The 14,931-nt window shown below is 45.7% G+C and overlaps 1 protein-coding gene across 1 annotated transcript in view; it reads right to left on the bottom strand.

Annotated features, from left to right (window-relative positions):
- Nucleotides 1–4,095: 4,095 nt before the first annotated feature.
- The window catches only part of ARHGAP18 (Rho GTPase activating protein 18), a 544,764-nt gene continuing 533,928 nt past the window's right edge, over nucleotides 4,096–14,931 (bottom strand). Inside the window, exons 14-15 of the mRNA XM_069234821.1 lie at nucleotides 9,582–9,643; nucleotides 4,096–4,645 (exon numbers count right to left, since the gene is read on the bottom strand). Coding sequence (XP_069090922.1) covers nucleotides 4,551–4,645; nucleotides 9,582–9,643 — 157 coding nt within the window. The 3' untranslated portion in view covers nucleotides 4,096–4,550. The remainder of the gene's footprint in view (nucleotides 4,646–9,581; nucleotides 9,644–14,931) is intronic.

The raw sequence follows: 14,931 nt of genomic DNA, 5'->3' as shown, positions 1-14,931 counted from the left end.
GAAAGGGACTGGGACAATTCTTACAGCAGGAAAGCCTAACTGAGGTGGTCAAAAAGACTTGGCCCACCTTTCTCGCTGCGCCTGAGTTGACAGGGATCCTGGGGGTACTGTCAGAATGTGGATCAGGCAGACATTTAATCTCGTTGCTCTACAAAGCCATGAGAGGAGATGCTTGGGCACCCAGCTACAGACTTGTCGGGCCTGGGATATGGACCTGACGTCACCTCTGTCGGATAGGGACTGGACTCACATTTGCAAGCTCATGCAATCCTTCTTGTGTAATGCCCGAATCAAATAATTAATTGTGATTTTATACATGATACATATTTTACTCCCAAGGCCCTTAGTCGCATTTCCCGTACCTGCACTGACACTTGCCCACGGTGGAGTGCCCGGGGAGCAGATTTTCTTCACTAGGCCTGGGAATGTGGTGCAGTACAGGGGTTTTGGAACCGGGTGGTGGAGGAATTAATGACTATCACCTCACTCCGGCTGGAGTTGACCCTGGAATCTTGTCTACTAGGAAATATCAAACAGACCAAGGGTCATAAACTGGCTTATAAATTCTTTCAGGTAACTCTGGTGCTTGCTAGGCGAAGGGTGGCCATCATGGGGATGAGCCAACAAGCCCCACTAGATATCAATGACACAAGGATGAGCAGAGTGAGCACTAGCTGAGTAATACCACTTAAAGGTAAGCAGACGAGACAATAAAATAGATGAGGACCTAGCTGCATGGCAGAGATTCTGTGATAAGCTCTTAGACCACAATGCAGTGGGGTTGAGTGATGAAAGTCATACTAGTAATGGATCAGGGGGACGAGAGTGACCAGTGTATTTTTTACAGCAGCATGGTCTGCTCCACAAGAGGCGGAAGGATGTGTGCACTATGCTTATTGGATAAATGTACTGTGCTTCTATTGGCCCTGACATTGCTGCTTCACAAAGTACCCCTCAGTTGTTTCACATGGGGTGGCCCCGCATTCCACCCGCTGTGTAATGTATTTGTCTCTTTAGTTTTGTTTCATGAAACTGATAAATAAAGGTTATTTAAAAAAAAAAAAAAGATTGATTATAAAATCCTGAGTAGTACTTTGGCCATTCGGCTCCTATCCCACATGCCTACTCTCATCCACTCACATCAGGCAGGATTCACACCAGGCACTAGTACAGCCCTTAACATACACAGGCTCCTCACGCTCTTAGAGGCCGACACCTAAGATAGGACAGATGCGGCGATTTGTGCCGTAGATATAGAGAAGGCATTTGATAGTCTAGGATCGACCTTCTTGTACAAAGTTATGGAACACTTTGGCTTCGGGCAGGACTGTGTGACCTGGACTAGTTTACTGCATACTGACCCCACAACCAGGGTTCATATGGGCCGGACAGGGTGGCTGAGGGAGCCAGTAGGGGTTGCCCAGTGTCACCACTATTTTTTGCCCTGGCACTGGAGCTGCTGGCCAGCTAGGCCAAGATGGGCAATATGTATCAGGGCACATCAGTGGGTGCCCAGATGCATCAAATTGCGTTACATGCAGATGACCTTCTGATATTTCTACAAGATGCATCGAAGGCTCTAAACTGTGCAGGAATGCTTTTAGAGTGGTTTGGCTCCCTATTGGGACTACGGGTTCACTGGAAGAAATCCTGTATTCACGGCAATGGCCACCCAGGAGCTACAATGGAAGCCCCAATTTTTAAGTATATAGGGGATACAGATATATTATGACCCACTGATTTACTGAAGGTAAATGTAGGAAAGGCCATTTGTAGGCTCAAATTGAACACTGAGTTCTGAAAAAAAAACACCCCTTATCAGAAGCAGGCCGAGTTGCTCTACTAAAAAAGGTTGCCCTTCCCCATCTGTTATATTATTTTGTGGTGCTTCCGGCCTGGATTACACAAATGACATTTTGAGAAATAGAGGGACAACTTACACTCTTTATCTGGGGCTCAGGTTGCAGACGAGTGGCTTTGAGTACACTGTTAAGACCAATGGGGGACAGGGGACTTGGCGATTCCTGGCGTTGAAGAGTACTATCTTGCTATCCAGCTTCAGTGGTTGGCGCAATGGATGGAGGGAAGACTCACTCCTTTGTGTCCAATCTTCACTGCCTGGCTAGAGCAATTCACAAAGTGAAATACCCCAATGAGACTGCCACTACGGAATTCAAGGTGCTGCAACAATGCTGGGTTTGAAGTCTGCAGAAAATAGAAGTGTGAATACCCAATTCCTTGGACATCCCAGTGGCACTACTGGAAGTGCTCAAACACCGGGGAGAGTGGAAAGGACTGTCAGAGTGGGCGACTGCAGGTAGGACAATCAGGGATGTATTCAAATCTGAGGTGCTACTCCCATTTGACGAGTTGAGGCATGATCTAAGGCAGTGCCACTTTTCTTCTGTATAGAGCAGTGACGGCAGGGATCCTTACACACTGGGCGTCAGGCCTAACAGAGCAACCTCAGACCAAATGTTGCCAATATTTGGTCACCTCGTTGGGGACCTTTAAAGCTGTCCCTTATCTATAGAGAACAATTAGGGGAGACATGCCAATACCCATGAATGCCCTCTGAACCCGTTTGGAGGAGGACCTGGAAGTCCTGATACCAGAAGGGGACTACGCGCACATAGAGAACAGGATACCTAAGGTATACAGAAATGCCAGGTTCATACTAATCAACTTCTATGTATTGCGTAGAGCATACCTCACGCCCCACAGAATAAACACATATTGCGCAATTGACGAGGTACTCAGCCCACAATGTGGCGAGCTGGGTACTGGCTTTATGCACATGTTCTGGAGGTGCCCCATGCTCACATGCTATTGGAAGAAAATCGCTGGAATACTGACTGGGATTGTTCAAAGGGAGGTCCCATGTACCCTGGAGCATTACCTATTAAGTTGGTACCTGCACACAGCGAAAACTAAAATTACAGGGAAATTTCAGGACTTGGCCCTTATACTTGCAAAGAGAGAGCTTACCAGGAATTCGAAGACCCGAAAGGGACCTCAAGGGGTGACCTGGAAACAGGAACTCAAAAGGTGGTAGGATATGAGAGTACAGTGCTGCTCTGAGAGGTCAGGTGACGGCAGGGCACACTGGATGTGGCGAGGGCCTGTAAAATATTGGTAGATTTTATTTACAATCCTGACCCTTCCTCATCAGGACTGCAGCAGGCAGCCCCTAAGAATGATTCTTATACCAGAGGCTACTTATTTCCCTGAGGGATGTGACAGGGGGTGGATACATTGCTTAACCATTTTAGAGATATATGATAATACTGGTAGGAGGTGGGGCCACTGATACATAGATCATGACACCTTGGATACTCACCGGAGTCTCAAGAACCTAGGGCAAAACTGAGAGAGGGGGAAAGATAATACAGGGAAAGGGGGGGGTTCTCTTACTAAGTACTTACTTAGTATTTTCTCTGAAGTTTATGGAGAAGAATGACAGAAACGTCAGTAGTGATTGTCTATCGTACTATATCAACGAAAACCAATAACAGTTCTTTAAAAAACATTGTTTCTGAGGTAGTTCTACAGGGCATACTGCTCTCATAATCCTAAGAGCAGAAGAACAAGAAGAATCAACAGTTTATGGTCCATATGAATGGCAAGCGAAAGCAAAAAAACAGCTGGTTCAATGGCTGCAAAAAGTGCACAACACTTATCTCCATAGACTGATCCAGATCACTATCCAGCAAAGCCGCAAATCAAGCAGACACGACTGAAAGAAGAAAGGTTAGGGATGCCTCAAGATAAATTGTCAAACTAAAGAAGGTATATTCTCTGCACCACTATCGGTTTTTGCACCCACGTAGCTTTGTCCAATGGGTTTGTGAGTGATGCTATTGATGACTGCCTTTGTGGTATATGTATAGAAGGAGTCCTGGATTTTGCAATGCAGAAGCTGTGAAGTGCATGTCACTACCTTTTTTCAAAGATTCCTTTATGTGAGAGAAGGAGTGTTTAAGACATATTTTATATTTTGGGAGTTTAGTATAGCTCTGGCATCATCGAAGCCTCAAAACGCTGTTTTTACCACATTTTCCTTGAATAGAAAAGAACATACAGTGACAATAAAAATTAACATTTTGCCATTATTTATCAAAGACACCTTTATGAATGGAACAGATATTTCCATTTCATGAGGGCCGACCAACAACGATCTCATGGGTTTGATATTGTATTGTCCACAGTGTAACCCATTTGTGAGTGCACACAGCTTTCAAAATCTTAACTCTGTTCGTATCTTCGTTACTTAAATGAAAGGGAATGTACCACACTCTTCCTATCACAGGAATCTAGACACATTTGCACTGCTTTTCCTATTGCAAATGGCAGTAGAGTTGCAATACTGCAAAACCAATTTCTATCACCAACAATGGCCCTTGTGGTCCTGAACACAATGAATTGGAGATGTGTTCCTATTAAGTATGCAGAACAATCTCAGCTTCCAGTCGGACATTTGTGCCTCTAGGGTCTTCTCACAACTTTATAGTACCACAGGGATTTAGAATGGTTGCTCATTTCTTGATTTCTTAAGTGTTGGGTTTCGGCTTGATCACCCATTCCGCACTGGGGTTCAGTTGAAACAGATCTTTCATATAAGTGTCAACTTCGAGGCTGCGCTCCACTGTTAAAAAAAAATATATATATATGCTTGTCGGTTAATGTGCTTTGATAATGTGTGTACACCAATCTACGCTTCTACAAACATACAGAAGGTAAGAAGGCATTTGTCTTGGTTTGCATTCTCAATCAGTCCTGCCTTTAATTCACGCTATTAGGTACCTAGCTAAACAATCCCACCATACAAAGGATAAAAATCGAACCTGTTACACACAACCCAGTGTCAGCTGGAAACTTTTTAAAGATTTACCTTCGTTCCTTAGAAAATTATGCATAGACTAAACTGCTGACTGGAGGGTTGGTAATAATATATACAAAATTACCAGTTGCTTCTATAAATGACATAATTTACAATTTCCCCAAAAGGATATGATGACAACTGCTCATGGCGTCATGTTCAATTGCAGACTGGTAGTTTTAAATGAACACTTACAAAAGGACAGCAATAGTATTGGTTATAAGTGCCCATACCAATCCTGATGATCTCCGCTGTCAATACTATATTTGCAAATTCCATTAAATACATGCAAGTTGGAAGATATGTAATGCCCAGTGCAAAATCAATAAAGTTCTAAAATGTGCCAGTTAATGTTACCTACACAATACCTTAACTTCTCCATCTTCATGGATAACGTTACAAGCTGCACCATCAATTACATAACCAAACATATGCATAGAAGGTTTTTGGTGCCTCCCTCACACTTGTGATTTTCTTGAATGAAGTAACGAAATAATTACCTTCTCATCTGTTTTTTTTTTCACCCCAGTCCTTACTTTTGTTCAGTCTCCCTGATTAGAATATGCTCATCTCGTTAAATGGGATTAGGGACTTTCTCTCCTGCCGACTAACAAGTCTTCAAGGGCCGTGGCCTACCCTTTATATCTCTGCCCATTCATAAATTGTAAACACAATGTTTTGTTCGGTCTTCCAAAAGAGGCCTTCATTTCATTCTGGGTAAATGTATTTTGTTATTTGAAGCTAACGCATAAGTTATCTCTCACCGGCCATTATTTTGCAGGTATAGCAGGATTCTGGGTAGTGGAGAGAAACTTTCCATTTGCATTTTCTTCAAAACATACACTATAGTGAGATTTTAAACATGGACATATAGGCTGAGAAAGCTAATTAACAGATTAGAAATGTATAGGACATAATTTTGTAGTTATTAACATAGTAGGCCTTAAATGCGCACAACAAATAAATGTGCACACATTTCTTTCTCTTTAAGACAGAAAAATATCATGAATTTGATTGAAACCTCCTGATCTGGCAAAACTTTCCTTGATTAACAGTGTAACATTATAAGCAAGTGTATTGGCACAAGTGCAAATGTGCTCATATTGTTATATTTTATAGTGCTCCCCTCCAGCCTAATTCAGGTGCAAGAAATTATTCTGCAAATAAATGATTTAATTACATATAGTTTGAAGTTATTTTCCTTCTGGTGGACAGCGAAATTAATGTAATGAATGCCTGCACAGCAGTATTTGTATTTTATAGGCACAACTATCTGGGTGGAAAACAAGAGAAAATGTTTTACTTTCATGTAACATTTCGGTTCTTGTTCCGGACAGAATGTCATGCTTTTAATGTGCCACAATTATTTATACGTGTATACGTGAATTGCTAGCAGTGTTCAAAACCCTACAAGAAGAGTTAATCACATTTATTGGTAAGTTGCTCACTTTATCAGAGCATACTAAAGGTTTTGTCGAGCAGACCATTCAGTTGCTGAGGCTAATAATTTGGCTTTCTGATTATGCTCTATTAAATTGGCTTTCATACTGTTCATTTAGGAAATGCATATACCTCGAGCATACTATTTCACCAGAACTATACCCAGTCAAATTAAAGGCTATTAATCCAGCAAGGAGTAGAGAATGCTGGAGAGGAAATTCAGGGTGAGTATTATAGAATTAGTACTAGAGACAACGGAAACTGTACCAAATAAATACCCAGATATTATGGGTATTACTATGTAGACCAGTCACCTCAGTTTTTTGCCATTTTACTAGACCCTATTTTTGCTGGCTATAGAATTATGTTTACCCTCCCTAACCAGGGGAAAAAAACGTCTGCTCCGCCTTTCAACATGGTAAAATTAGGATATTGACAATTGCCACAATTATTTTATTTACAAGTTCTGATTACTGGGCACCCAGTGTAGCCAGGGCCTGTATATCAAATGCTACCAGCGGACCTCGGCACTCATTGTGCTATCCACGGCAGTGGCACTGTAAATTAAGCCTCAAAGCTTACCATAGTAGCCTGGCTATGTAGTTTTAAAACTGCAAATGCAACCTGTCAAAGTAACTTCTTTTGATAGACCTTAGGTTTCCTTTAAATATTAATAAGTCATACCAAAGTAGACCTTATTGCCCATAGCATAGGGTGCATTGGTTTTTATTGTAGGATATGTAAAAGTATGATGTTACAGTAAAAAAAAAAAAAAAACTATAATGTATTTTCACAGTAAAAGCGTTAACTCTTCCATAGGAAAGAACTGGGATTCAATATTAAGTTTAATAATTATTATACACATTTGGACTCTTCAAAATATTTATTACAACCCTATCCACCGGGGAAGTTTGGCGTATATAATAAATATTTTGGTAAGTTGAATTTTAGAAAGTTACCTTTGCCCTGTCTGAAGCCCCTGAAAGCTAAAGCTGCATTTTGCTCTCCCTATTCTGGCAGTCAGAAGTTAGCATTTCAATAGACATGCATGAGGTATGACCATACTGAAAAGACAGGAAAAAAAGCCTTGGTTGTGGAGAGGAGTTATGCCCTTGACAAGGTGGCTGGTAGTTTGGGCTGAAGGACTTTATTAACCCCAAAGAGGCTTACTCTGGCACAAGCAGATGTAGGTAACACCCAGGCCCTCCCCTAACCCCCCCCCCTTTCCAGACCAGCTTCCATCACAGTGTCTGATCCTGGTGGAGTGTCAGGACCTGCTTGATAGGTCTGCTGGGGTTTTTCAAATTATACTTGGGTGCACCTCAAATAGGCCTCCCCTGTAACAGGCAAATGTTAGCAAAAACTAGGAAAGTGATCTTCTTTTGTCCTCCTTAGCCAGACAGGCCCCAATTAAGGTGGGCCTCCTCTTGACATGACAGTCTCAAAGCCTGTTTAAAAGAGCTTCTAGGTTTACATATAAAATTTGGGGGGCACTTCAAAGGGCAGAAAAGTGCCAAAACAATGTTTGTGTATCCACCTTCTGGTTGCTGTAAGCTCATCTTTGTCCTAACACACTTCTGTCTCTGAGTTTGTTGGGGGTAAGGGGACTGATTAAAAATGGATGTGGGCGGACACTAGGATTACCATAGTACACGCCCCACATACAGCCCCAGAGCCTTGGTTTATTGAGGACAGAGATGTCAGCCATCTTCAAAATGCCCAAAATGGGTAGGGACAGCCCCAAGATCCTTTAGCCCTATTAACTATGGCATCCCTAGGGGGCATTCCCATCCACTAGCTCATGCCAAGCATAAATGTGTCATCTCAAGGCAACCACTTCAGAACACTCCTGTATCTGAGGGAGATCAGAAGAGGACTTAACCTGCAGCATCTGAGAAACGTTCTGGAGGACTCAAACTGCTCTTTCTCTAGTACCCAGGACAAATATGTGGACTCCAAGGGACACAAAACTGACCTCGTCCTCCTTGTTCAAGCTACAGAGATACAACAAGCTCATAGAGCCTTTCCTGCAACTCCCCTGTGGATCCCCTGTGTGAACCTAAACCAGATTACACTTGCCACCCTGTGAGTATATAAGTGACTCTACTGAACTCTTGGGGGCTTTAGAAATGTACGCCTGTGGTAGATTGTGACTTAAAGGACTAAAGTCAGAAGGCAAAATATTTGATTAGGGTAAACCTGGTTAGTGTCTGACCCTCATTCCATCATGGTCAGTGTCAAATTGCTCCTAGGTCCTGCTCACCTTAACCGCTGAATTTCACTGGCTCTTTGTGCTTCATGTGCAATTTTTACTTAAAACTTTAAAATCATATTTCCAGTTCCCCGTATTAGATTACTGCCATTCTGGTGTTGTTTTGTTTATACATTTTTAATCTATTATTCTACTTCTTTTTGGGATTTTTATTGTTTTGCATTTTGACTTAATTACCGGTTTGTTACTGCATAACTACTTCACATATTGCCTCCAAGTTAAATCTGTTCACTCTATACCACAGCTAGCGGGAGTTGAGTTTAGGTTAATTTAGTGATTCACTCTAACAAGGATCGCGATTATTACTTGAGGTGGGCACTTACCCCGTCAACTAATATATATATATTTTTTTTACTGCCATAAAAGACATCTTATCCTTAAAGGGGAAAGAACAAATATCACCTTTTGAACTGTGGATCCTGAGGCTGTGGGCTCCTACAGATCATGAGAAATTAGTATACAATACTCCTAGCCTGGAGCAGGTTTTTCGAAACTATGGGGTCAGTGTTAGATTATCTCATACTACACTTTACAGGACTCACTTGCTCTGCATGGTACCATGCCTTCTGAATGTACAAATATACATTACAAACTGGGTTCTATAGCCGTCACACAAAATTAGATGACAAGAATAACAAGTGCAATATGACCTATTCATCATGGGAGGACATTTAGGAAGCTAGGCACATACTTTTGTGCATGGAATGGAGGAGAGCTTTGAATTCTTTAGGGTGGGGTGAGGGAGTTTGTGTTGATAAGTATGCTTGTCTACATATTGTGGAATTAGCATTCAAAATTAATTTAATAAAACAATGTAATTCTAAATTAGTAAAATACTGAGCTAGATATTTGGCACTTATTTGGTATTTGGTTTATACATAACGTAACATTATGTAGGTGATGCTAAGTAAGTCTATGGGGCTGCACACCGTTTTCAATGATTGATTATAACAGCTGGGTATTACTGGACAAATAAAAACACATGCTTACCAATATTTCCCCCTATTTCGTACAAGCAAATCTCATCGGTTTTGAGATTCTGTGAAATTCCGCTATTAGGAAAGAAAGAAAATCAGATTTACTAATCATCCAATATGCTGTTAAGAAGCAGAAGTGTGTATTAACAAATATTACACTTCCAATCAAGCATTAATTCTTTACTATACCATCAGATAAAGAAGAAAAACAGTCTGGAACTAAAATATACAAACTTATTTTAAAATTATAAATTACAATTAATTACATCTATACAGACCTAGGTCACACCACTTTTTATGACCAGTTTTTTTTTTTATAGCACTTCAATCTTAGGTTGAGTTTCTGCCAATATGTCTTTTTAGGTTCTGTAATTTTCATGTGCTGAGAGCCACCTGTACCATAAGTGTTTGCTTGAAAAGGCCAAAGCAACATTTGGTAGGAGGATATTTAATCTCAGGGAAGTTATTGGTCTCATTCATCTTTATGAGATGTTAGATATTACCTCTGAACATTCAAGGCGGCAGCATATTACCAACCTCATTTCATCCGTAAGTTTCCTAGGTATAGTAATGTCTCAAATTGTTTTCACAGTAATAAATTTGCCCCTGTTTGATGAAAGCTTTCAAGGCCTATAGTTTTTTCTGCACTGGCAGAGGATGGAAAGTTCTGTGGTGATTGTTCAAGGGAGTGCAAAGATAAAACAGGGGTGTGAGGGGGAGCAGGGTAGGGTGGCGGTCCCAAATACTTTTTTCCACCAATGCATTTTCCACAGACTTTTGTATTTTCTGTAGTGCAAAATCAGCTGAACAGATTTACAAGAAATATGGCAGGTTTATACATTATTGTGCACAGATGATCTTTTTGGGTACTACAGGTAAATAAGGTATGGATTTTTAAGCTATAAGGCACTACATTTTGGTGATATCTGTTGTCGAAGTAGTTTTGTGAAGGTAGGGGAAAGTTAAAAGTTTCTATATATTTTTTTAAAAATATAGAGTACTGCTTACTCAAAACAAATAAATGTTAAAAATGAAAAATGCGAGGTGTGGCTTCGGGCGTCAAGATGGGGATCGCACTCAGAGTGCTCTGGACCCCTCCGTCATCCGCCAGGAAAGCCAAGCATCACTGCATTATGAGATGCGGTTTAAGTGATCCCAAAGGACCCCCCTCCCGCAGTAGCCCACTGGGCCGAAGAGCTGGAGAAAATCTGAGGCAGGGGGCGACCCCCAGGCCGTCTGGAGCCGGGGCCATGGAGCGGACGTGAGCTGCGCTCCTCGGGCGCGCCCCGACAGAGAGGCGAGACAGATCGACAGGCGCCCCGACGAGATTTGCAGAGGGGGAAGCGTCTGGGACGCGGGGATCCGCTCCCCTGGGCAGACCTGGGGTGAGGGGACCGCACGTGGAGCGGCCGTAAATACCTGCGGTGGTGGGCGTTGCCTCGCCCCGAATTAGCCAGAGACACAGGAGGGCTGCTGCGGCCGGCCCTAACCAGGTGCATCCCGGCCAGGGCTGAGCCTGGGAGGCCTTGGGCCGAGCCGGCGTGGACTGCGAGGCTTTGGGGTGAGCCCTGGCCTGGGGCCCGCTCCCCCGCACAGGCCTGAAACACAGCGAGACCGGAGACGAACCAGGGTCCCGGAGGCGAGGGACCGCCTGCGACAAGGGCTGGAGGTGTGCCGGTTCTGGCGCACGCGGACCTTGGGGTTTCGTGCGTGGGTCCCCGGGGAAGGAGTGGCGACTGAGGAAACTAAGAGACCCTACGTGACACCTGAGACCACCCGGAATGTGGGGGACCGGGCCTGTGCGGGGCGAGGGCCGACCCCTGGTGGGCCCGGAAGATGACCGAGGAGGGGATTGCCTGGTCCTGGGGCACCACTCTCGGCCTTCCGGAGAGGAGTGGGCAATCGGGTGGGCCCCCGGAGAGACGTCTGTGCGTCCGCTGTTGAGGTTCCCTGCCCCATGAGGGGGCGAGCCCGGGAGGGCCACGGTGCGATGGCCGCAACCCCAACAAAGAGGTGAGAAATACCCTACTGCATCCTCCCCACAGGGGCCTAAAAGAGCCCCAACGCCTAAAAGACCCTAATCTCAACCATCAGATAGATTCTCTGGGGTGGAGGGGAAGGCGAGACCGTACTTACCAGTCGCGTGCGGATGCGCTGTGTACCCAAAGCAAAGATACCGACTAGGACGAAAGCCTGCCCCCCCCTTTTTTTTTCCTTGATCCTCACCGCAAGAGGACGCGGCACTGGCGCCCAGGCGTGCTCGGAGACGATCCCCTCAGATCCAAGAGGCGTGGAAGAGTGCCGGGGTGCCCAGACACATAATGGGAAAAGACAAAACAGCCAAGCAACCCCCAGCCTCACAACAGAAAATTGAGCAGTACACTATCTCTGCGGCCTCCCTTGGAAATGTCACCACACCTCCGGAGGCCTCTGCACCAGACGGGGTAAACGCAATTCTCCTGGCTATCCAATCCTCACAGTTGGCAGTGGAATCTAAAATAGGAGAAGTCCGGGTGGACGTAGGCCTCATTAGACTAGACATCAGAAATGCAGTCGGCCGCATAACAGAGGTCGAGACTCGAGTCTCACAAACAGAGGATGATCTTGCCGAATTAAAAACCAAGGTGGCCCAGTTGCAAACCCGGACAAGTGAGCTCCGCCGACGGGCCGAGGACGCCGAAAATCGCTCTAGGCGAAACAACCTATAATTCGTGGGCTTCCCGGAGCGAGTGGAAGAGAACAGAGTGTCCAAATTCCTAGAGAACTGGAATAAGTCCTGGATGCCTGACCAGATGTTGTCGCCCTGGTTCTCGATCAAACGGGCGCACAGGGCGCTGGCCCCCCGGGCCTCCCTCTGGCGGCCTGCGGAGACCGATGATCGCTCGCTTTATCAACTTCAAGGACCTAAAATCCTGGTGTTTCCTGACTACACCCAAGAGGTGCAGACCAGACGCCAATCCTACGAGCGTGTCAAGCAGAAGCTCAGGGCCATGCAGCTCTCCTACATGCTCCTGTTTCCGGCGCGCCTAAAAGTCATCATGGCTGGAAAGACATACTTCTTCGACACCCCAGAGGAGGCATGGACCTGGCTGACTGAAGAGGCCCGAGGCCCCACAGGAGCTCCGGGGAGCCGACGGACGTACCCGCAAAGGACCGATCCCTCCCTCGGAGGGAGCAGCGAAGGAGCCGACGATGCGCTAGGTCCGGCCGTGGGGATCGAACGGGCCCCGCTAACTCAGCAAGCGAGTGCCTAAGAGGCGACTCAGAGACCTGCTCGGTGGGAGCACTGGGGGCCGTTCCAAGCGATAACGACCAGACGCACGCAACCAGGGATGACAAACTGAGTCAGTCCCCGTCACTGGGCTGACAAGAACTATTAGACTTGCTTCATGCTGCCAGATCTCTGATGGCCTGGGTCCGGCTCCGACACGGCGGGGGCAAACTGTGTGCCTGCTGGGAGATAGGTCCCAATAATCACGAGATATACCTCGGTTGACTTTCCAAGTATGTATTGCAGAAGATCCGCTCATCAGGAGGGGTCCACCACTCCACTCCAAAGCCAGTTTTATTAGTCATATTGGTTAAAATAGGCACAAGGGCGAAAGATGCTTCTTGGGTGGAATGGGGGGGGGAGTTGGGGGGTACTACGTTCACACTCCAGTTTCAGGTTAATGTTCCTATAAGTTTCCTTTGTTGCGATGATTTTTCTTCTTTTTTGCTCCACTACTTGAGACATTTAATCCGGCACACCCGGAGCGAGGCCCGACACTTACGCATAATCGTGTTTCCCACGCACTGCTCTCACTGACTAAAATTCTGTCATGGAACGTAATTGGCCTCCTAGACAAAATTAAAAGGTCGGCAATATATAGCACCCTGCGCAGATACGCACCCTCGGTGGTCCTGTTGCAGGAGACGCATCTCCTTGGGACCAGATGCCCCATGCTAGCTAGAGGAGGCTACGACAGAGTCTACCACTCAGGCTTCTCCAGAAGAGTAGCTATTTTACTTCACCGCTCACTACCCATGACGATCACGACCACAAACGCCGACCCACAGGGCAGATATATAGTGGTATCTGGGCTATTGCACGGACGACCTCTTAATCTGGTGAGCATATACGTCCCCCCGGCGGGACTGGAGGCTTTCTTGGCCTCTCTCGGACGAACCATAGCCGATCTCCCCCAGGACATCAGGTTATTAGGGGGCAACTTCAATGCAGTGCTAGGCCTTGAGCTAGATATATCAGGCAATAGTACGACCAACCGATCATCTAGGGTATCAATACTTAGGGACCGGGCCGTTGGCCTCGGCCTATGCGAAATATGGAGAACACATACATCAGCAGCACATGGGACACACGCCAGGACCGACCTCATCTTCGCCCCAGCATTAGACATTACTAACGACACTGGAGTCGAGATCCTTCCCCACGGGGTTTCTGACCATGCTCCTATGCAAATACGCCTGGGCGGAAACCGACCCAACTAGTAGACCAATTTGGCGGCTCAATGCCTGATACCTACAGGACGAGGAGTACAAAAAAGCGGTGAGAGACAGACCGGTTAGCACAATACTTTGGCGAAAATCTGGGATCAGTGCAATCTCCGGGCACGATCTGGGCTGCGTGTAAGGCGACAGTTAGGGGCCATGCCAAGCACCTTATCCGAGTGCGAGAACGCACCCGTATTTCCCAAATAGCTGAACTGGAATCGCAAGCAATGCTCCTATAACGCCGACACCTTACCTCTCTCTCAACCCAAGACCTGCGACAGCTCCTGAAAATGCACGAGGAGATCAAAACCCTCACCTTAAGAGTCCGCCAAACATATGTGGAGGGCATCAACTGCCCGGGTATACGGATGGGGGGATAAAAACGGGAAACTCTTGCACTGGTTGGTTACGCGGCCTATGGCAAACAGAATTATATCTGAAATCTCAGACGAGTCCGGAACCCTCACCAGGACCCCTAGGGATATCGCACAAAGCTTTGCGGCATATTATTCGCGACTGTACACAGAAAGCCCTGACCTCAGATGGAGAGAGAGTCTCCTCTCCTGGGTGAAATCACTCTCTCAGAGTATCCCCCACGGTGAGAGATATCCTCGATGAGCCTTTAACTCTAGAGGAGGTAACAGCCGCAATAGCCATAATGGCCCCAGGCAAGACCCTAGGCCCGGACGGCTTCCCAGCGGAACTATACAGGGGATGCAGCGATATACTAGGGCAGCACCTCCTCAACATGTATGAGGAAGCCAAGAGTGTCGGACGCTTCCCTCCGGACATTGACCAAGCCACATTTGCGGTAATCCCTAAAACCCAGCCTCCATCACGATACTGCTCAGAGTACCGGCCCATTTCCC

The sequence above is a fragment of the Pleurodeles waltl genome, chromosome 5, assembly GCF_031143425.1.
Source record: "Pleurodeles waltl isolate 20211129_DDA chromosome 5, aPleWal1.hap1.20221129, whole genome shotgun sequence".
In the NCBI taxonomy this organism is placed as follows: Eukaryota; Metazoa; Chordata; class Amphibia; order Caudata; family Salamandridae; genus Pleurodeles; species Pleurodeles waltl.
This window is presented reverse-complemented; position numbering and strand designations above follow the sequence as displayed.